General features: G+C 46.7%; 1 protein-coding gene across 14 annotated transcripts in view; it reads left to right on the top strand.

Annotated features, from left to right (window-relative positions):
• The window catches only part of LOC109878377 (protocadherin alpha-C2-like), a 203,640-nt gene that overhangs the window by 162,600 nt on the left and 18,702 nt on the right, over window positions 1–22,338 (top strand). For all 14 annotated transcript variants that reach the window (XM_031790001.1, XM_031789999.1, XM_031790003.1 and 11 more), the window contains 2 exons: window positions 5,113–5,171; window positions 15,191–15,279. In XM_031790001.1, coding sequence (XP_031645861.1) covers window positions 5,113–5,171; window positions 15,191–15,279 — 148 coding nt within the window. The remainder of the gene's footprint in view (window positions 1–5,112; window positions 5,172–15,190; window positions 15,280–22,338) is intronic.

The following is a 22,338-nucleotide window of genomic DNA, read 5'->3' as shown; positions in this document are numbered from 1 at the left end:
GCATTGTGTTGCTGTAGCATAGGTGTTTTGCATTTGCAGTGCTCTATAGCGAGCTCAGTATGTACAAACATGCAGTTTCCTGCAATATGCTCTCTACCTTTTCCAGCACTCTATGCATGTGTTCAGATTTGAGGTGTGAGTGTTCACCCATGTGCAGAGCTTCTCTGTGGGAGCAGTGTGTTTGTGTGGGAGGGTATGCCCTCAGCTCTGTGTGTGTTTGTGTGTGGTGCTCAGAGCTTCTTCAGAGAGCTGGTGTTTGTTTCTGTTGAGTCAGGGTATCAGAGCTTCTTCAGAGAGCTGGTGTTTGTTTCTGTTGAGTCAGGGTATCAGAGCTTCTTCAGAGAGCTGGTGTTTGTTTCTGTTGAGTCAGGGTATCAGAGCTTCTTCAGAGAGCTGGTGTTTGTTTCTGTTGAGTCAGGGTATCAGAGGTTTAAGCGCCTCATTTCTCTGCAGTCGTTTACAGAGCTGTCATCAAAATGCTTTTCAACATGGATATTCAAAGTAAACATCGCTCTCCCTCCATTTCCTACTCTCTTCCCCACTCCTTTGTGAACTCTACTGCTGGATCCATATGTAGAAAATACATATGGGAATGGGATCCATGGTTGGTCCAGGGGTAGTGGTATAGCTGTTGGAAACTTGATTGGAATGTTGAAGGTTAAAGTGTAAAGGGTTAGTGTGATTGGTCTAGTACGACCTCAGCCAGTCAATAGGATTGGTCCACTAGTTGTGGTCCAATAGGCACAGACTTGTCTGGTGCGGTTGTCTCTGGGCAGAGAGATAGTCTGGGCATTAGTGTTGTTCTGTCCAGCTTAAAGTGTCATGGGTCCTACTGCAGTAAAATCCCCCACAGGTCAGTTGCGCTCAGAGCACAAAACGATTGCCTTGAGTTTGGTTCGGTGGGCTAGAGATGGGATGAGAGGCAGACACTCAGAGCTGGATTAAAGACCCATTTTCAGTTCAGTGGGTTTTCTCATTCGTTTGCCATCATGTGAGAAGCAGGGAAAAATAGATAAAAACCATTAGTATGTTTCTGGTGGCTTTACATCATTATTGGAGTGGTTCGTTCTTACTGACAGGTGTGACGTGGAAACTGGTGACTGTTGACTGGCTCACTGTTTCTAGGAAACTGTTATGACTGCAGTGTTGTCATGGAGACACAGTAGAGAAAATGACCATTACTACAAAAAAAATTTGACAGTAGGGACATGGCTAATGTTAACTTCAGACATAATTTAAGGCTTTCATTCAGAAAGAGCTGTATGGTGTCCTGGTCGTTATTGTCAACCCCTGCAAATGTATGGGTGGTCTGAGCAAAGGAAAGAAAAGTCATTAAAGAGGAAAATAGGAGGCAGATGAAAAGGGACACGTACATCAATGTTCAGGTAATTGCTCCTCTATCCCCTGGCGTTTTCCTCATTAAATGCCATTCATGTTTGTTCTTGCCGTGTAATTAACCGGCAGCGACATGTTTCTCTATACCACCACGGGATTGGTCGGTTCAGTGAGGACGGGGCCAGGGGGAGGCAAGGTCATTGGACGAGGCTTCGATGGCGGAGGTGTGCACACTGTATCCATGTGAGGGGTTTCTACTCAGAGAGAGGGAGAGCGAGAGGGAGAGGGAGAGAGAGAATGAGAGGGAGAAAGAGAGGGAGAGAGGGAGAGGGAGAAAGAGAGGGAGAGGGAGAAAGAGAGGGAGAGAGGGAGAGGGAGAGGGAGAAAGAGAGGGAGAGGGAGAAAGAGAGGGAAAAAGAGAGGGGCAAGGAGATAGATGCCAAATCAAACCCAGGGCCCTAATTTGTGTCCACACAGCTAGGCGGGGAGGGAAGGAGTACACAAAAAGCCCATAGGGATACATCTCTCTCTCTCTCTCTCTCTCTCTCTCTCTCTCGCTCTCTCTCATTCCATTTATCTTGCTCTCTCTCAGATACCAAATTCCATGTACAATATCAGCTCCATTACCACCCTATGACCTGTGAGTATTTGCTTTCACTGGGCGGTGCTGATATACTCCAAGCCCATATATATATGTGTGTGTGTGTGTGTGTCCTCTTGTGGGAGTGCATCAGACTGTGGATGTGTTTAGGGTCCAGATGCTCGTCTCTAACCTGCAGTGTTAGTGTGTGTCTGTTCTCATTTACACATACAGACACCATAAGGACGGCCAGACCACTCCACCATCGGCCATTCTGGTACAACAGGGTACATGCTTAATGATGGCGGTTGTATTCCTTAACCATCTCCCCTCTCTTTAACGCTCTTATTTATGAACGTTCGTGTGGACTGTGAAGTCAGTCTCTCACTGTAAGTGTCACAAGTGGTTGGAGTGTTGAAATATGCCTTTGAATATTATAGGTGTGAAGTCGATCTCCATCCTCATTGTGCTAACAAAGTCTATTTTATCCTTGGATTTGCAAGACCAGTACAGAGTTTATCACTCCTCCATAACATGTACATCTTTGTGGATTTGACACAACACAAATACAAATATGGCTTTTGAATATGAATATTAATTTTTGGGCTATAAAATGTGTTCCTGTTCCTTTATAGAGGGGTGTGTTCATGTGTGTACCGTTCTCTGTGTGTGTAGCTTTCTCTGTGTGTAGCTTTCTCTGTGTGTAGCTTTCTCTGTGTGTAGCTTTCTCTGTGTGTGTAGCTTTCTCTGTGTGTAGCTTTCTCTGTGTGTAGCTGTCTTCTGTGTGTAGCTTTCTCTGTGTGTGTAGCTTTCTCTGTGTGTAGCTTTCTCCGTGTGTGTAGCTGCCTTCTGTGTGTAGCTTTCTCTGTGTGTGTAGCTTTCTCTGTGTGTGTAGCTGTCTTCTGTGTGTGGCTTTCTCTGTGTGTAGCTTTCTCTGTGTGTGTAGCTTTCTCTGTGTGTAGCTTTCTCTGTGTGTAGCTGTCTTCTGTGTGTAGCTTTCTCTGTGTGTGTAGCTGTCTTCTGTGTGTAGCTGTCTCTGTGTGTGTAGCTGTCTCTGTGTGTGTAGCTGTCTTCTGTGTGTAGCTGTCTTCTGTGTTTAGCTGTCTCTGTGTGTAGCTTTCTCTGTGTGTGTAGCTGCCTTCTGTGTGTAGCTTTCTCTGTGTGTGTAGCTTTCTCTGTGTGTGTAGCTGTCTTCTGTGTGTGGCTTTCTCTGTGTGTAGCTTTCTCTGTGTGTGTAGCGTTCTCTGTGTGTAGCTTTCTCTGTGTGTAGCTGTCTTCTGTGTGTAGCTTTTTCTGTGTGTGTAGCTGTCTTCTGTGTGTAGCTGTCTCTGTGTGTGTAGCTGTCTCTGTGTGTGTAGCTGTCTTCTGTGTGTAGCTGTCTTCTGTGTTTAGCTGTCTCTGTGTGTAGCTTTCTCTGTGTGTGTAGCTGTCTCTGTGTGTGTAGCTGTCTCTGTGTGTGTAGCTGTCTTCTGTGTGTAGATCTGTCTGTGTGTGTAGCTGTCTTCTGTGTGTAGCTGTCTGTGTGTGGAGCTGTCTCTGTGTGTAGCTGTCTGTGTGTGTAGCTTTGGAGTGTGGAGCTGTCTGTGTGTGTAGCTGTGGAGTGTGTAGCTGTCTGTGTGTGTAGCTGTCTGTGTGTAGCTGTTTGTTTCCCTGTGGATGATATAATGGGCTGTCTGAATGACTCCTGGAGGGATACCAAGACCTTCTCATTAGGCCCACATATTAGATTTTGGCGTCATGAATGTGCTGTGTGGAGAGACTACGGTCGATTCTCCATCGCCAGGAAGTTAACATCTGTCTTGTGGACAGCACAGGAAATGGGTCAACGCTGTGGAGAAGTTAGAGGTTGTTCCTACTACTGGTCCTGGAACAGAGATGTTTTTTAAAATTATGATTTAATTTTTTTTATTTGAATATTTAAAACATATAATATACTTGCAGTGAAGCCGCTCAACAACCACATCACACCAGTCATCTAATAGACTCCCAAACAGAGATGTTTTGAATCTGTAAGGGTGAAGGTTTGGAATGGGAAATGGGTCATTTGATCCTAGGTATGTGGTCATAGAGGAAGCTTGGTTAGCTTGATCTCTGACTTACTCCATGCCAGATGGAGGAGAAATTCCATCCTCTAGCCACACAAGGTGTCCATTCAAATTCTTACTTCATGATGCTTAAATTTTTTTTATTGACCTTTTAGGGTAAAATGGTGGTTTGGTGGCTAGAGGAGGAGAGAAGGAGAGAGAAGGAGAAAGAGATTGAGAGGTTAGAGAGGAGGAGAGAGACGGAGGCAGACAAGAGAAGGAGAGAGAATAAAGAAAGTGAGGGGAGAGAAGGGGAGAGAAGGAGAGAGAAGGAGAGAGAGAGAAGGAGAGAGGGAGAGAGGAGGAGAGAAGGAGAGAGAAGGAGAGAGGAGGATAGAGAAGAAGAGAGAGAAGGAGAGAGGATGAGAGAAGGAGAGAGAAGGAGAGAGGAGGATAGAGAAGGAGAGAGAGAAGGAGAGAGGATGAGAGAGGATGAGAGAAGGAGAGAGAGAAGGAGAGAGGATGAGAGAAGGAGAGAGAAGGAGAGTGAGAAGGAGAGAGGATGAGAGAAGGAGAGAGAGAAGGAGAGAGGATGAGAGAAGGAGAGAGAAGGAGAGTGAGCCTAGTACAAGAGAAGTCAGAAAGAAAATAGTAAATTGGTAAGAAGGAGATTCAGAGTGAAAGTGTGAAAGACTGAGAGAGAGAGAGATAGATGCTGCAGCCCTGATGAAGTCCATCAACACAAACTGCCATGTGAGAATTCCACTGCGTCTCCATGGTAACGGAGCGTACCACGTGAAGCTGAGTGGTTTGACCCGGGGTGAGGGTGGCCTGAGGGCCTGTGGCAGAGAGGCAGGGTCACTGGACCGGTCTGGTATGGGCAGTCTGTGAACAGGCTTATCTCTTGAAGTCATCACTCTCACAGAGGACAGGGAGGGAGGAGGAGGGGAGGAAATGAGGAGAGAAGTAGGGAGCTCCAGTGCAACTCAGAATTAATTTCTCTCCACAGGCAGAGGCAAGCTGTCACTGTTATGATGGGTGTGTATGTGTGTGTGTGCACACATACTTGTGGTTCATGCCATGATCCATTAATGAGAAGATATTGGGTTTTGCCTGTGTGATCTCTTGCAGTACTTAAGACTCAATCTCTTTCTCTCACTCTCTCTCTTGCAGCCCAAGGTGCCGAATTCAGACTGGCGTTACTCTGCCTCACTTAGGACTGGGATGCAGAGGTAAGCACATATATCCTTTTACCATTCCTCAATAAGTGTCCGCTGTCCATAAGAATGATAATTCACATTTCACCAGTATTCCATTCCTCTAATCCCTCTTAAATCATAAACTACTCTACCCATTGCCCTCCACCAAAGGAACCTCTCATAATGCAGCTTGTTTAACAAACCCCATTGAACTACAGAGTCATTTCCTTCTGTCAATACATTACAATTAAACCAGATTATTATTATTTATAAGCATCCGTTTGACAGTCTTCTATCAGCTTGGCCATTGGACAGTAGTAGACAGACAGAGAGCGAGGGGTGAACAAGGGGTCAGTGAAAGACTGAGGGGACTGAAGGAGGGATGGAGAGAGGGATGACAGGGAAGGCAGTCAGGTGGAAATATGGCCCGTCGGGACACTGGGAATGCACAATTCAGGGATCACATTACCCATGAGACATTGGGCCACTAGCTGCTGTGGGTATGGTCTGAGCCTGACTCAAACGAGTAGCATGCTAATGAGAGGGAGGGACCAAGTTAACGAGCAGAGCCAGCCATAACGAGCCAGGTGAACCACATCGCCCACTGCACTGCGCCCGGGCCATCTCATAGTGTACACACACACACACACACACACACACACACACACACACACACACACACACACACACACACACACACACACACACACACACACACACACACACACACACACACACAGAGAGAGAGAAGTCTGTCCCGCCGGCCGTGGAGGACAGCAAAGTGGTGAGGAACATGAGAGATGACAGAACTGACGGCGCTTTCACAGCTCGCTGTTAACAATGTCTGCCTGTCCGTTCGTCCTACTGTCTGCTCGGAGTCATGCTGCTTTTTCAGGGTCAACTAGTGCTGAGTGATTAACCAAGGTTTATCCCCCCCCCCCCCCGATTATCAAAGACCTAATTAACCAATGTCGGTTCAATTACTTGAATTCCCATTTAGTTCTAGTTTTTTTTGTGAGCTCAACACACTGTTTCTCTATAGAGAAATCCTATCAAGCATGAGTGACATCAAATCAAGAAAGAACTGCGGGGCGTTGTAGTGAGTTTTCAACAGGAAAATATTCTACCTAGTTCAGCGCAGAAAACGTGGTAAATAACTTCAATGACCAGAAACCATTGCACCTATTCTTCTCGGCGATGCACATAGACCCTATGAGAGAGGAATGTGCACAACACAGCGACTACTAGAGCAATAAAGACCGTTTGTGAGGTAGCTCTACCGAATTGATAGTTGTAGCAGTCTTGAAAGTGTGCCTTATCTGCTTAAAATAACTACTAAAATAGTGATTTTGGCAGACAGCTCTGCAGCATGGGCAGCTGTGGCAACCCAATGATCACGGGCTATCCTTTTCACTAGCCAAGAGGAGCCTGGCTCATTGGGGAGCACAGTGACAGCACTAGATGGTTGTCTGGCTGGCTGTATGTCTGTCTGGCTGTCTGGCTGCTACTGCCTGAGCTGAGATGATGACTTTAAGAAATTAAACAATGAAGTCATAAAAAAATCTAATCAGAATATACACAACTGAAGTAATTTATTAAAGTAAAGTAGTGTGAATAAATGATGGTTAATAAGTCATAAGCAGTAATGGCCAGTCACTACTATCATGGGGCTCTTATTAATTCCTTCATTCTGTGTTGTTAGAGACAATGGAATGTTTTCAATGTTTTGGCAATTGAATTTTTTTAATTTTTTAAATTATTTTTATTTTACCTTTATTTAACCAGGTAGGCAAGTTGAGAACAAGTTCTCATTTACAATTGCGACCTGGCCAAGATAAAGCAAAGCAGTTCGACAGATACAACGACACAGAGTTACACATGGAGTAAATCAAACATACAGTCAATAATACAGTATAAACAAGTCTATATACAATGTGAGCAAATGAGGTGAGAAAGGGAGGTAAAGGCAAAAAAGGCCATGGTGGCAAAGTAAATACAATATAGCAAGTAAAACACTGGAATGGTAGTTTTGCAATGGAAGAATGTGCAAAGTAGAAATAAAAATAATGGGGTGCAAAGGACAAAATGAATAAATAAATAAAATACAGTAGGGAAAGAGGTAGTTGTTTGGGCTAAATTATAGGTGGGCTATGTACAGGTGCAGTAATCTGTGAGCTGCTCTGACAATTGGTGCTTAAAGTTGGTGAGGGAGATAATTGTTTCCAGTTTCAGAGATTTTTGTAGTTCGTTCCAGTCATTGGCAGCAGAGAACTGGAAGGAGAGGCGGCCAAAGAAAGAATTGGTTTTGGGGGTGACTAGAGAGATATACCTGCTGGAGCGTGTGCTACAGGTGGGAGATGCTATGGTGACCAGCGAGCTGAGATAAGGGGGGACTTTACCTAGCAGGGTCTTGTAGATGACATGGAGCCAGTGGGTTTGGTGACGAGTATGAAACGAGGGCCGGCCAACGAGAGCGTACAGGTCGCAATGGTGGGTAGTATATGGGGCTTTGGTGATAAAACGGATTGCACTGTGATAGACTGCATCCAATTTGTTGAGTAGGGTATTGGAGGCTATTTTGTAAATGACATCGCCAAAGTCGAGGATTGGTAGGATGGTCAGTTTTACAAGGGTATGTTTGGCAGCATGAGTGAAGGATGCTTTGTTGCGAAATAGGAAGCCAATTCTAGATTTAACTTTGGATTGGAGATGTTTGATATGGGTCTGGAAGGAGAGTTTACAGTCTAACCAGACACCTAAGTATTTGTAGTTGTCCACGTATTCTAAGTCAGAGCCGTCCAGAGTAGTGATGTTGGACAGGCGGGTAGGTGCAGGTAGCGATCGGTTGAAGAGCATGCATTTAGTTTTACTTGTATTTAAGAGCAATTGGAGGCCACGGAAGGAGAGTTGTATGGCATTGAAGCTTGCCTGGAGGGTTGTTAACACAGTGTCCAAAGAAGGGCCAGAAGTATACAGAATGGTGTCGTCTGCGTAGAGGTGGATCAGGGACTCACCAGCAGCAAGAGCGACCTCATTGATGTATACAGAGAAGAGAGTCGGTCCAAGAATTGAACCCTGTGGCACCCCCATAGAGACTGCCAGAGGTCCGGACAGCAGACCCTCCGATTTGACACACTGAACTCTATCAGAGAAGTAGTTGGTGAACCAGGTGAGGCAATCATTTGAGAAACCAAGGCTGTCGAGTCTGCCGATGAGGATGTGGTGATTGACAGAGTCGAAAGCCTTGGCCAGATCAATGAATACGGCTGCACAGTAATGTTTCTTATCGATGGCGGTTAAGATATCGTTTAGGACCTTGAGCGTGGCTGAGGTGCACCCATGACCAGCTCTGAAACCAGATTGCATAGCAGAGAAGGTATGGTGAGATTCGAAATGGTCGGTAATCTGTTTGTTGACTTGGCTTTCGAAGACCTTAGAAAGGCACGTAGGATAGATATAGGTCTGTAGCAGTTTGGGTCAAGAGTGTCCCCCCCTTTGAAGAGGGGGATGACCGCAGCTGCTTTCCAATCTTTGGGAATCTCAGACGACACGAAAGAGAGGTTGAACAGGCTAGTAATAGGGGTGGCAACAATTTCGGCAGATAATTTTAGAAAGAAAGGGTCCAGATTGTCTAGCCCGGCTGATTTGTAGGGGTCCAGATTTTGCAGCTCTTTCAGAACATCAGCTGAATGGATTTGGGAGAAGGAGAAATGGGGAAGGCTTGGGCGAGTTGCTGTTGGGGGTGCAGTGCTGTTGTCCGGGGTAGGAGTAGCCAGGTGGAAAGCATGGCCAGCCGTAGAAAAATGCTTATTGAAATTCTCAATTATGGTGGATTTATCAGTGGTGACAGTGTTTCCTATCTTCAGTGCAGTGGGCAGCTGGGAGGAGGTGTTCTTATTCTCCATGGACTTTACAGTGTCCCAGAACTTTTTTGAGTTAGTGTTGCAGGAAGCAAATTTCTGCTTGAAAAAGCTAGCCTTGGCTTTTCTAACTGCCTGTGTATAATGGTTTCTAGCTTCCCTGAACAGCTGCATATCACGGGGGCTGTTCGATGCTAATGCAGAACGCCATCAATATTTGGCTTTAGATTTTCAATTCAAAAGCTAAAAAAATATATTTCAAGGTCATATTTCATAATGTGTTTAATGTAAAAAATAATGAATCCAAACCGAAATCAAAAAACACTATTATTTTTTGCAAACTGAAGCGAAATTGACCTCAAAAAGCACAAATTGCTCAGCACTATGGTCAGCACTATGATCAGCACTGTGGTCAGCACTATGGTCAGCACTATGATCAGCACTGTGGTCAGCACTGTGGTCAGCACTAGGCTCAGCACTGTGGTCAGCACTGTGGTCAGCACTAGGCTCAGCACTAGGCTCAGCACTGAGGTCAGCACTAGGCTCAGCACTAGGCTCAGCACTATGGTCAGCACTATGGTCAGCACTATGGTCAGCACTTGGGTCAGCACTATGGTCAGCACTATGGTCAGCACTTGGGTCAGCACTAGGCTCAGCACTAGGGTCAGCACTAGGCTCAGCATTAGGGTCAGCATTAGGCTCAGCACTATGGTCAACACTATGGTCAGCACTAGGGTCAGCACTAGGGTCAGCACTAGGGTCAGCACTATGGTCAGCACTAGGCTCAGCACTAGGCTCAGCACTATGGTCAACTCTAGGGTCAGCACTCGGGTCAGCACTAGGCTCAGCACTAGGCTCAACACTATGGTCATCACTAGGCTCAGCACTAGGCTCAGCACTAGGCTCAGCACTATGGTCAGCACTAGGCTCAGCACTATGGTCAGCACTAGGCTCAGCACTAGGTTCAGCACTGGGCTCAGCACTATGGTCAGCACTAGGGTCAGCACTAGGTTCAGCACTAGGCTCAGCACTAGGTTCAGCACTAGGCTCAGCACTAGGTTCAGCACTAGGTTCAGCACTAGGTTCAGCACTCGGCTCAGCACTAGGTTCAGCACTAGGCTCAGCACTAGGTTCAGCACTAGGTTCAGCACTAGGTTCAGCACTCAGCTCAGCACTAGGTTCAGCACTAGGCTCAGCACTAGGTTCAGCACTAGGTTCAGCACTAGGTTCAGCACTCGGCTCAGCACTAGGTTCAGCACTAGGCTCAGCACTAGGTTCAGCACTAGGTTCAGCACTAGGTTCAGCACTAAGCTCAGCACTAGGTTCAGCACTAGGTTCAGCACTAGCTTCAGCATATATGTGTTTGTCTTTGTATTATGAGTTATAATTTAATGTTTTATGTGTCTGTCTACAGTATAAGTCTCATTGTACAAGTACATTAATGTGTTTGTGTGTCAGATTAATACGAGTGTAACATCCTAGTGTCATTAGTGTTACACCGATTCCCTCATAATTACAGCACGGTTTAATGTGAGTTAATTGGCTAGAGCAAATCCTTCTAATGCATTGAATCTCTTGTTACTTTAGCATGGAGCCCTACTTTAACCATTCCTCCCTCCCTCCCTCCCTCCCTCCCTCCCTCCCTCCCTCCCTCCCTCCCTCCCTCCCTCCCTCCCTCCCTCCCTCCCTCCCTCCCTCCCTCCATCTGAATGTTGATTTATCTCTTTATACTCTAATCTAATGAGATTACAGTTTGCTTGAAACATTTTGAGAGATTTTGAATGTATACCCCAAACACGATATCAACTTGTGTAATGATGTTGAGCTGCTTAGTTTTGTAGCCCTACATATATTTCACTGTAATTATGAACCATGCTTATCTAGAGGGCAGTGTGTCTATATGGGTTCATGGCTGTAAGTATGACAGACACAGACAGACAGACAGACAGACAGACAGACAGACAGACAGACAGACAGACAGACAGACAGACAGACAGACAGACAGACAGACAGACAGACAGACAGACAGACAGACAGACAGACAGACAGACAGACAGACAGACAGACAGACAGACTTTCAGAGGGACACAAGGAGGAGGTGAGACAATGAGAGAGAGAAACAGATACAGCCATTAGCTGAGGGAACATGTTTTTCGGTCCCGTGTTCCCCATTAATAATTGACTCCAGCTCTAAACAGCAGTCTACACAAAATGGCCACCCTACCAAATCTCTATTCATCTCCTTATACCGCTACACAAAGACAGGAGGACATTCACACACACACACACACACACACACACACACACACACACACACACACACACACACACACACACACACACACACACACACACACACACACACACACACACACACACACACCACACACACATACACACACACACACACACACACTTTTCAATATAGCTAGAGTGAAAAATTGATAGCAAGAAAGAGAGGGAGAGGGAGAAGGGACAAATGAATAAAGAGAGAATGGGGGGAGGGAGAGAGAGAGGGAATCAGATAGGAAGAGAGCGAGGAGAGGATGGGAATCGAGCTGTGATTGCCTGACCTTGGACGTGTAAATGCGCGCACGGACACACACTGTGTACGCGCAGACAACCAGACGTGTGTAGAGCATTGAGAAGAAGTGCAACTAAAATGGTGGCTATCCTGCTACCTCCTCCCACAAGGTTCCCCTTCCTTTTGTCTCTCTTACTGTATATGTTCAACTATTATATCATACAACACTTTAATTTACCTCATGGAGAACATGTCCTTGCAGCTGAACATTGACGTTTTTCAGCATAGAGGTGGGGGAAAACGTAGAGAATTTTCATAGTCAATAACATATTGGCGTGTGTGTCTGTGTGAGTGAGAAACACAGCAACAGAGACAGTGAAAGAGAGAGGCAGAGCGATTCCTGACGAAGTGGCTAATGGTTTCTTCTCACCTGACCTTAGTGAGACTAAATGAGACCCAGTTCTCCAAGCAGGGACAAATGGGAGGAGAGGAGAGGGGGATGAAAAATGGAAGCGCAGGGGGGATTGAGAGAGGGAGAGCACTAACTTAAAACCACCTGCATGGGTTTCTGTCTTTATCAGGAGATGTTCTGGTACCTGGTTCCATCCTCTATCTTGCTAACACAATAAAGAGAAAGATAAAGAGTCTCTTAAATCCTCAGTTAAAACCCTGCTCCGTAGCTCACTATTCCAGAAGGTGCCACCCCTGTTGGGATAAATGATACTGGAATACGCAGATTGTTTCAAAAGCGACATGAAATGTTCCTGAACCTTTGCATAATTAAACTCCGTAATTATGTTCTGGAGTTTGAATAGAGGACAACGGATTTAGTGAAATGTGATCTGTTACATTTGAATATGGTGAGAGTCTGTGTGTTTAAGGTTCTGTGTTTGCTGTGTTGTGGCCGCACCCTGTTGCTTTTTTTATCACACTGCAAAGCTCAGTCAAATTTCAGTGGGAGGGTGTGCTGAAATCCCTGGGGTGGGCGTGATTTATCCTAATCCAGGGTCCTGCTTGAGTTCCTCAGATGGAATTGGCTGACCCCCACTACTGACTGTATATATATATATACACACACACACACACACACACACACACACACACACACACACACACACACACACACACACACACACACACACACACACACACACACACACACACACACACACACACACACACACACATCCTGTGGTTCCCTCCTATGGTTAAATTATATTATTATGGCGAAAATGCAGTGAGAGAGGATTGCGTCCACAGAAGCTTATAGCTGCTGCCACTATAATATTGTGCTCAGCCAGAAAATGTGGGTGTGTTTGTGTGTATATACTCGAGAAACACTCTCATGGTATACCATCAGACTGTGTCTGTGTTATATTTATCCAGTGTGTCACCTCAGAGTGTGTTATATTTATCTGACGGCCAACCAGGAAGATGCAAGGGGTTCCTCACTCAGTGCTCTCTGGTGTTCAAGCTACAGTCCCTGTTCCACACAGATCGGGCCATGATCGCCTACATTATCTCTCTACTCTCGGGCAAGGCCCTGGCGTGGGCAACGATGGTGTGGGGACAGCAGCCACCATCCATATTAGCCTTCACTGCCGAACTGCGACGACTCTTCAACCACCCAGTCAGTGGACGAGGCTGACAAGGCATTCGAGGAGCTCAAGGGACGTTTCACCTCTGGACCCATCCTCGTCCATCCTGATCCTACCCGCCCCTCCGTGGTAGAGGTGGACACCTTGGACACAGGAGCAGCGACGATCCTTTGACAGCGGAAAGAGGGGGATAAGAAATTGCACCCCTGTGCCTTTCTCTCCAAGCAGTTCCCGTCAGGGGAACACAACTATGATGTAGGCAACCGGGAGCTCTTGGCAGTTAAGTGGGCCCTTGAGGGGTGGAGACACTGGTTGAAGAGTGCACCTCAACATTTTGTGATCTAGACTGACCATAAGAACTTGGTCTCTTTTCAAGAAGCCAAGGGTTGAACGTTTGAAAGGCTAGATGGGCTCTGTTCTTTAACAGGTTCAACTTCACACTAGTCTATTGCCCGGGATCCAAGAATCAGAAAGCAGACGCCCTGATCTGTCAACACAATGTCTCTAATGAGGAGAGGGACTCCGAGCCCATCATCCCCAGCTCCCACATTGTGGCCCCCGTGATATGGAGTATTGAGACCACAGTCCGACAAGCCCAGACCCGAGAACCTGATAATGGCGGAGGACCCACTAACAGACTTTATGGTCCACAATGAGTCTGTTCCCGAGTACCCCAATGAGGACACTCCTCTAAATTAACCAGGCATACAGGGGTTAATCGGACACTAGAGTTCCTGAGGTGGAAATTCTGGTCGCCCAACATGATTGAGGATGTGAGATCCTTCGTTACAGCTTGCTCCACCTGTGCCCAAAGCACAACAGTGACCGGCTGGGTTGCTCCAACCTCTGCCCATCCCCAGCCAGGCCCTGGTTTCACCTGTCCATAGACGTTATCACAGGGTTACCCCCATCCCAAGGGCTTACCACTATCCTGGTGGTCATCAATTGGTTTTCCAAGGCAGCCTATTTCATCACCTTACCCAAGTTTCCCTCCACGGACTTCCCCAGGACATTGTCTTGGATTGTGGGCCCCAGTTCGTTGCACGGAAAGCCTTCTTCTCCCTGTTGGTGGCGTCGGCGAGTCTCTCCTCAGGGATCCACCCACAGTCGAATGGGCAAACAGACTGGGCCAACCAGGAGCTGGAGAAGTTCCTCCGCTGTTTAATCTCCACCCAGGTCAGCAACTGGAGCAAGTTCCTTGTCTGGGCAGAGTTTGCTCACAACACACTGCCAAACTCGTCCACTGGACTGTCGCTGTTCACGTGTTAGTTTGGGTTTTGGAAACTTAGTGTTTGTTGTTTTTCAAGTGTACTGTGATCCTGCGACTACCGTTTCTCAGTAAAGTATTATGTTTATCCTTAACCACTGATTCCTTTTCTGGTCTCTTCTCTGCACCTGAGTCCAACCTCACCACGTCACAGTGTGTTATATTTCTCCAGTGTGTAACCTCTGATTGTGTGTTATATTTCTCCAGTGTGTAACCTCTGAGTGTGTGTTATATTTCCTCAGTGTGTAACCTCTGAGTGTGTGTTATATTTCTCCAGTGTGTAACCTCTGATTGTGTGTTATATTTCCCCAGTTTGTAACCTCTGAGTGTGTGTTATATTTCCCCAGTTTGTAACCTCTGAGTGTGTGTTATATTTCCTCAGTGTGTAACCTCTGAGTGTGTGTTATATTTCCCCAGTTTGTAAACTCTGAGTGTGTGTTATATTTCCTCAGTGTGTAACCTCTGAGTGTGTGTTATATTTCCCCAGTTTGTAAACTCTGAGAGTGTGTTATATTTCTCCAGTGTGTAACCTCTGAGTGTGTGTTATATTTCCCCAGTGTGTAACCTCTGAGTGTGTGTTATATTTCTCCAGTGTGTAACCTCTGAGTGTGTGTTATATTTCTCCAGTGTGTAACCTCTGAGTGTGTGTTATATTTCCTCAGTGTGTAACCTCTGAGTGTGTGTTATATTTCTCCAGTGTGTAACCTCTGAGTGTGTGTTATATTTCCCCAGTGTGTAACCTCTGAGTGTGTGTTATATTTCTCCAGTGTGTAACCTCTGATTGTGTGTTTGTGTTGTTCCAGCTCAGTGCACATGGAGGAGTCGTCGGTGATGCAGGGAGCCCAGGGGGTTATGGTCCAGAACTGGCCGACCGTGTCTAGCGCCACCGGAGGTAAGAGCCGGGCCCCGACCCTACACACTGAACTGCTCTAATCTTGACCAACCCAGACCAAAGCAGATGAAACCAGACTAAGACCACCCTGACTAACGAATCCTGACCAACCCAGAACAATCCAGACTGACCAAAGCAAACCTTTACTGACTTTGACTGACACATTTAACCCAGACCAACTATAACTTAACTGAGGTAGAGATCAGGTACTCAATCACCCTCACTCTTCTGCTCACCGCCCCACTCAGAGTAAATCACACATGTTCTGTGGGGGGGTTTACACAGACTACACCACTGCCTGGCATACAGCTGTAACCAGGCATTTCAGCTATACAACAAAGAAAGGAATCTGCAGGGGAAGGACAATACACATTTTCAAGGACTGTGAAAAGCACCAGAAAAACAGGTTTCAGACGGTAAAAGTGTACCAGAACGGCAGTGTCATGGTCCAGGGCAGTGAGGCTCCACTCAGCTCTTTTGTGCAGGTCTTCCCCACCCTGGAGAAGATAGTGGGGGGAAAAGGACAAGGACAGCGCCCCTAACTCTCCCCTCACCTCAGGCACTCCAACAGCAGGAGCACAAACACAGATCCACCAACAGGTCTATCCTAGCCCCCCTCCCCCTGCTCGTCTACAACCACCAGAGCCAAGACCACACCACCATCAGTCTGCTGAGAGAGGCTGGCTCTGTTAGAGGTATGAGTTACTGAGCTAAAATAGCAGCCCCCCGCTACACCCCCCTCCAGCCCAGACACAGAGCTTCTACGGGACCAGATTAACCATTGCGGGACGCAACTAAAGAACTTGTCCAGGAGCTGAGATCAAGAGAACCTTACCACAGCGCTTGAGGAGGTAAAGGGCACCATGAGGAGTGGGCAAGTGCAGGTGAAGTAGGAAATGGATAAGGAGTCTGTCAACAAGAAGGTGAAGTGAACAGACTGTAGAGACTCCTAGAGAGCCCCCCCCCCCAAAGAGAGTAGGCAACCTGGTCAACAGAGAGGAGCAGGAGAGAGTAGGCAACCTGGTCAACAGAGAGGAGCAGGAGAGAGTAGACAGCCTGGTCAACAGAGAGGAGCAGGAGAGAGTAGACAGCCTGGTCAACAGAGAGGAGCAGGAGAGAGTAGGCAGCCTGGTCAACAGAGAGGAGCAGGAGAGAGTAGACAGCCTGGTCAACAGAGAGGAGCAGGAGAGAGTAGACAGCCTGGTCAACAGAGAGGAGCAGGAGAGAGTAGACAGCCTGGTCAACAGAGAGGAGTAGGAGAGAGTAGGCAGCCTGGTCAACAGAGAGGAGCAGGAGAGAGTAGACAGCCTGGTCAACAGAGAGGAGCAGGAGAGAGTAGGCAGCCTGGTCAACAGAGAGGAGCAGGAGAGAGTAGACAGCCTGGTCAACAGAGAGGAGCAGGAGAGAGTAGGCAGCCTGGTCAACAGAGAGGAGCAGGAGAGAGTAGGCAGCCTGGTCAACAGAGAGGAGCAGGAGAGAGTAGACAGCCTGGTCAACAGAGAGGAGCAGGAGAGAGTAGACAGCCTGGTCAACAGAGAGGAGCAGGAGAGAGTAGGCAGCCTGGTCAACAGAGTGGGCTTGAGTCCTTCCCCAACTCCCACATCGCCATCTCCCCTCTGCTGCCCCGCAGAGACTTTCGTCCGTACCATCCAGAAAAGCAATACTGACATCATGTTGACAGCTTGCCCTGCTCCCGAATGTACACGTTGCTCACAACCCAACAATCACCCCAGAGCACCTGCACAACCACTCCCACTAGAGTATGCAGAAAGTTGGGATGTTTGCCATGATCCTAAAGGACGTGACACTTGGTAGACAAACAGCCCACGCAGCACTGGACAGAGGACCACCCAGAGACCCCAACCAGACCACCGCACCACCTAGGAGCCCCAGGCCCCCTCAACGCCACACCAGACCCAATGCACCCCACAGGCCCCTCCCACCACCAGACCACCACCTCTACCAGACCAAACAGGCAGCCCTCCGGCCCAGACCTCCACAGGGCCCAACAGCAGGACCAGCGCAGCTACGCGGAGGCCTTCAGAGGACAGGAGAACTCTGTAGGATTGATGAAACAGCTCCTCCAGTTCATCTGCACTAATCAAACACACACACACAGCCATTGCACTGAAAGTTAACTTGTTCAATGAATAGGAAGAAGAACAATTAAAAGAGAATAAATGTTTGCTGTCATCTATATTGTTTACCTTACTCTTAAAAGAAAATTCTACCCAAAAACTCTCCTTTTGTATTTGTTTCATTTGTCTATTGTTGATATGTTTCCAAAATGTTTTGCATGTCAGCAATTAGGTTTTCAAGATATACAACTTTCAAAATACATCAAATTAGCCTGATGCAAAATGCATTATAGCGGCTGTATTTTATCCTACATGTCCAGAGGAAAACCAGGAACAATGCATGCAGGGGAGATGTGGGCCATTATCCACTAATAATAAAAACTCAAAAACTTGCTATTAAGTTTTGGAAACATCTAAAATACAGTGACCCCCTCTTATATCATTACCAAGACCTGCAATGCCAAGAGCTGAGCGAAGAAAAGAGTCCCCTCATCCAGCTGGTCCTGGGGCTGAGTTCACAATCATGTTCTACAAACACACGGACGCCTCAGGACCAGAACATCCAATCAATCAGAATGAATTAAATTACCCGAGACAGAGCTGCATTTCCTGAAAAAATATAAAACAATTAGAGAGTGTCATTTCCCCAAGGTTGAATGTCTTATTGAAGATTTCAAAGACCTCTCTGATGAGAATAGGCTACCAGTCCTGTTGGTGGAGGACGCAGGGAGCTGTGGGTTGGCAGCGCACTACATTGCTGCCTGCCATAAGATGAGGGACAGTGTCTGACAGACCAATCAACCTGCATGTGTTCTCTAAGCCATTGTTATTGTTCAATGTATGGTTATTTTGACCCTTGATTATCGTTGTCACTGTTGTCTTGTTGACCATATTGATTGTTATTATTTGAATTAAATGTAAATGAATCACTTAAAGTATGCTTTGGTAATAGGTACGTCATACCAATAAAGCAATTTGGAGAGACACAGAGACAGAGAAAGAGAGAGATCGAGAGAGATGTCCAGAATCAATAGGATAGATAACATTTACAGAGGCTAAGAGATTCTGAGCCTCATAGACCTAATCACAGAGACATATTAAACACTGTCTCTCTCTCTCTGTCTCGCTCTCTTAATTTCAATTTCAATTTAGGGTCTTTATTGGCATGGGAAACATATGTTTACATTGCCAAAGTAAGTGAAATAGACAAAAAGTCACAAATCTCAAATGAATAGTAAACATTACACTCACAAAGGTTCCAAAAGAATAAAGACATTTAAAATGTCATATTATGTCTATATACAGTGTTGTAACGATGTGGAAATAGTTAAAGTACACAAGGGGAAAAACATCTTAAATATGGGTTGTATTTACAATGGTGTTCTTCACTGGTTGCCTTTTTCTTGTGGCAACAGGTCACACATCTTGCTGCTGTGATGGCACACTGTGGTGATGGCACACTGTGGTGATGGCACACTGTGGTATTTCACCCAGTAGATATGGGAGTTGATCAAAATTCGATTTGTTTTCAAATTATTTGTGGGTCTGTGCAATCTGAGGGAAATATGTGTCTCTAGTATGGTCATACATTTGGCAGGAGGTTAGGATGTGCAGCTCAGTTTCCATCTCATTTTGTGGGCAGAGTGCACATAGCCTGTCTTCTCTTGAGAGCCAGGTCTGCCTACGGCGGCCTTTCTCAATAGCAAGGCTATGGTCACTGAGTCTGTACATAGTCAGGTATTCTGTCACTGTGTACTCCCTGTTTAGGGCCAAATAGCATTCTAGTTTGCTCGTTTTTTTGGTAAATTCTTTCCAATGTGTAAAAAAAAAAAAAAAGTAATTATGTTTTTGTTTTCTCATGATTTTGTTGGGACTAAATGTGTTGCTGTCCTGGGGCTCTGTGGGGTCCATTTGTGAACAGAGCCCCAGGACCAGCTTGCTTAGGGGGCTCTTCTCCGGGTTCATCTCTCTGTAGGTGATGGCTTTGTTATGGAAGGTTTGGGAATCGCTTCCTGGTTGTAGAATTGAAAGACTCTTTTTCTGGGTATTGGCCTAATTCTGCTCTGCATGCATTTTTTTGTGTTTTACGTTGTATACTGAGGATATTTCTGCATAATTATTATGCAAGTTATTATGATTTTTGAGTTATTATTTTTGTCTTAATGAGATTTACTGTCAGGGCCCAGGTCTAACATAATCTGTGCAGAAGATCTAGGTGCTGCTGTAGGCCCTCCTTGGTTGGGGACAGAAGCACCAGATCATCAGCAAACAGTAGACATTTGACTTCAGATTCTAGTAGGGTGAGGCTGGGTGCTGCAGACCGTTCTAGTGCCCTCGCCAATTCGTTCTCTCTCGCCCTCTCTTTCTCTCTCGCTCTCTCTTTCTCTCTCTCACTTTCTCACTCTCTCTCTCTCCCTCCTTCCCTCCATCCCCCTCTCACATACACACTCTTCCTTCTTATTATAGGCCCAATGTGATGCAGTGTCAGCTTGTCTTTTTGCCAAAATGGCATTCATCCACCATCATTTGGTAACCCTGTTGACTGTTCTTGTCACTGCTGTAATCCGTGGAGGACAAGACAGGTCATGGCTTCTTGCTCTCAGCTGCTCTCTACCTCATTAGCATACTCATTATGACTGCAGAAGCAGCATTAACATCTGACTCAAGGTCAGTACCATCCGGAAAAGACGTGTGTTTGGGTGGAGAGGAACTCGGCTAGAATGTGTTATGTAGTAGAAATCCAAGGAAGGAGGGAGAGTTAGAGGAGATAGAAGGTGGAGGGTAAAGAGAGGAGTAGAAGAGGTATAGAATGTGGAGGACAGAGAGATGGAGAAAGAGTGGGAGAGAGATGGATTGACACAGGAAGAGAGGGATGACAGTGCAATAACTGAGTAGATTGTGATCTCTCTGTCCACACACACACACGCACACGCATACACACAAACACACACACACACACACACACACACACACACACACACACACACACACACACACACACACACACACACACACACACACACACACACACACACACACACACACACACACACACACACACACACACTCTACAATTGATGTCATGCCCAGGTTGAGGAGTGGCAGCCTGGAGCAGAGGGTGGTGAGTGGAGGGAGACTGAAGGGGTTGAGCTGCTTGTCTTCATGGGTAGAGTCTGCTGAAGTTGACTAAGGGGTTGGGGGGAAGGAGTGGGATGGATTTTAATGGGGGGAGGGAGTAAAAATAATGAGATGCGTACCAAATTGAGCAGTGTCAACTGTGGGCATGAGGATTTGGGGATGGAGTCGAAACATTAGTTCTGGTACATTTTAGGATGTAGAGTGCTTTGATTTAACAAACTCAAAATGTGAGTCAGTTTTAACAGTGACAATGTAGTGGAGGATGCGGATGGAAGTGGCCAGTCAGCCGCTATCATGACACTCATTGAATGAGCCATCTGCTGGTCTCATGATCAGTCAGTCAGTCGTTGCTTGTCTGCTTTCTGCAGGTTTGTACCTGAAGTAACTCTAATATGCTGCAGTGTGAGACGAGAGGTTAGTGTAGTTAGGAGTGGAGTTGTATCCCGGGAGTGTTAGAACTGCAGGGTGGGTTTGTGTCTGATAGTCTATTTTCGCCTGTTGGATGAAGAGCCACAGCAAAACATTACACCTCTGTGTCATCCCCCAGGGTGCTTTGGTGTGTCTGTTTGTGAGTGTGCGTATGTGCTCTCACATATGTAAATACTTATGTGTATGTATTTTTATCTATGAAAGAGAGATTGTGTGTGTGTGTGTGTGTGTGTGTGTGTGTGTGTGTGTGTGTGTGTGTGTGTGTGTGTGTGTGTGCGCGTGTGCGTGTGTGTGTGTTGGCTCCCTACTTTGTGTGCAACTCCTGGTGTGACAGATGGAGCCCAGATTAACAGACTCACATTAATGAAATCAGGGTTCTGCCTGCTGCCTAACTATCTCTCTCCCTCTCTCCTCTCCTCACTCTTTCCCTCCATCCCTCCATTTCAGGGCTCTGTCTCTGAAGCAGAGGCACGCATTGGGATTCACAGAGTACAGTATAGGATCTGAACGATCCCCTGGGAGAGAGAAAAGAGAAAGAGAGGGAAAGGAAGGAGAGGAGAGATGGAGAGCAGTGAGAGGCAAGAGAAGGAAAGGGGAGATAAAGGGGGGGAGTGTGACAATGAGTAAAAAAAAGAGAATGAGAGAGGGAGGGAGAGAAAGAACGAGAGGGAGCGAGAGAGAGAAAATGAGAGATGGAGGTAGAGGAGGGGGTACAAGGCTGCTGTTGCTAGCGGAGAGTGGTTGGACTCTCCGCTAGCAACAAGGAGAGTGTGAAAGAGGGAGAGTGTGAAAGCTTGCAGCATTATTCTCCATCAGCATCAGTACTGTTTCTGTGACGCCCATGTTCTACCGCTTCACTGGAGGATGCAGTTTCCACGGCAACCATTCATAGCCCTGAACTGAGTGTCGAGAGAGAAGGAGAGATACTGTGGATAGAGACAGCAAAGAGAGGGTATTGGGAGAGAGAGACGGAGGGAGGAGGGAGGGGGATATGGAGAGAGGAAGGGAGGAAGAGAGACATGCAGGGAGAGAGGAAGGGAGGGAGAGAGATATGCAGGGAGAGAGGAAGGGAGGGAGAGAGACATGCAGGGAGAGAGGAAGGGAGGGAGAGAGATATGCAGGGAGAGAGGAAGGGAGGGAGAGAGATATGCAGGGAGAGAGGAAGGGAGGGAGAGAGACATGCAGGGAGAGAGGAAGGGAGGGAGAGAGATATGCAGGGAGAGAGGAAGGGAGGGAGAGAGATATGCAGGGAGAGAGGAAGGGAGGGAGAGAGATATGCAGGGAGAGAGGAAGGGAGGGAGAGAGACATGCAAGGAGAGAGGAAGGGAGGGAGAGAGACATGCAGGGAGAGAGGAAGGGAGGGAGAGAGATATGCAGGGAGAGAGGAAGGGAGGGAGAGAGATATGCAGGGAGA

This window comes from Oncorhynchus kisutch, linkage group LG15 (genome assembly GCF_002021735.2).
Source record: "Oncorhynchus kisutch isolate 150728-3 linkage group LG15, Okis_V2, whole genome shotgun sequence".
Classification (NCBI taxonomy): domain Eukaryota; kingdom Metazoa; phylum Chordata; class Actinopteri; order Salmoniformes; family Salmonidae; genus Oncorhynchus; species Oncorhynchus kisutch.
The sequence above is the reverse complement of the archived record's forward strand: the minus strand, read 5'-3'. Positions and strand labels throughout refer to the sequence as shown.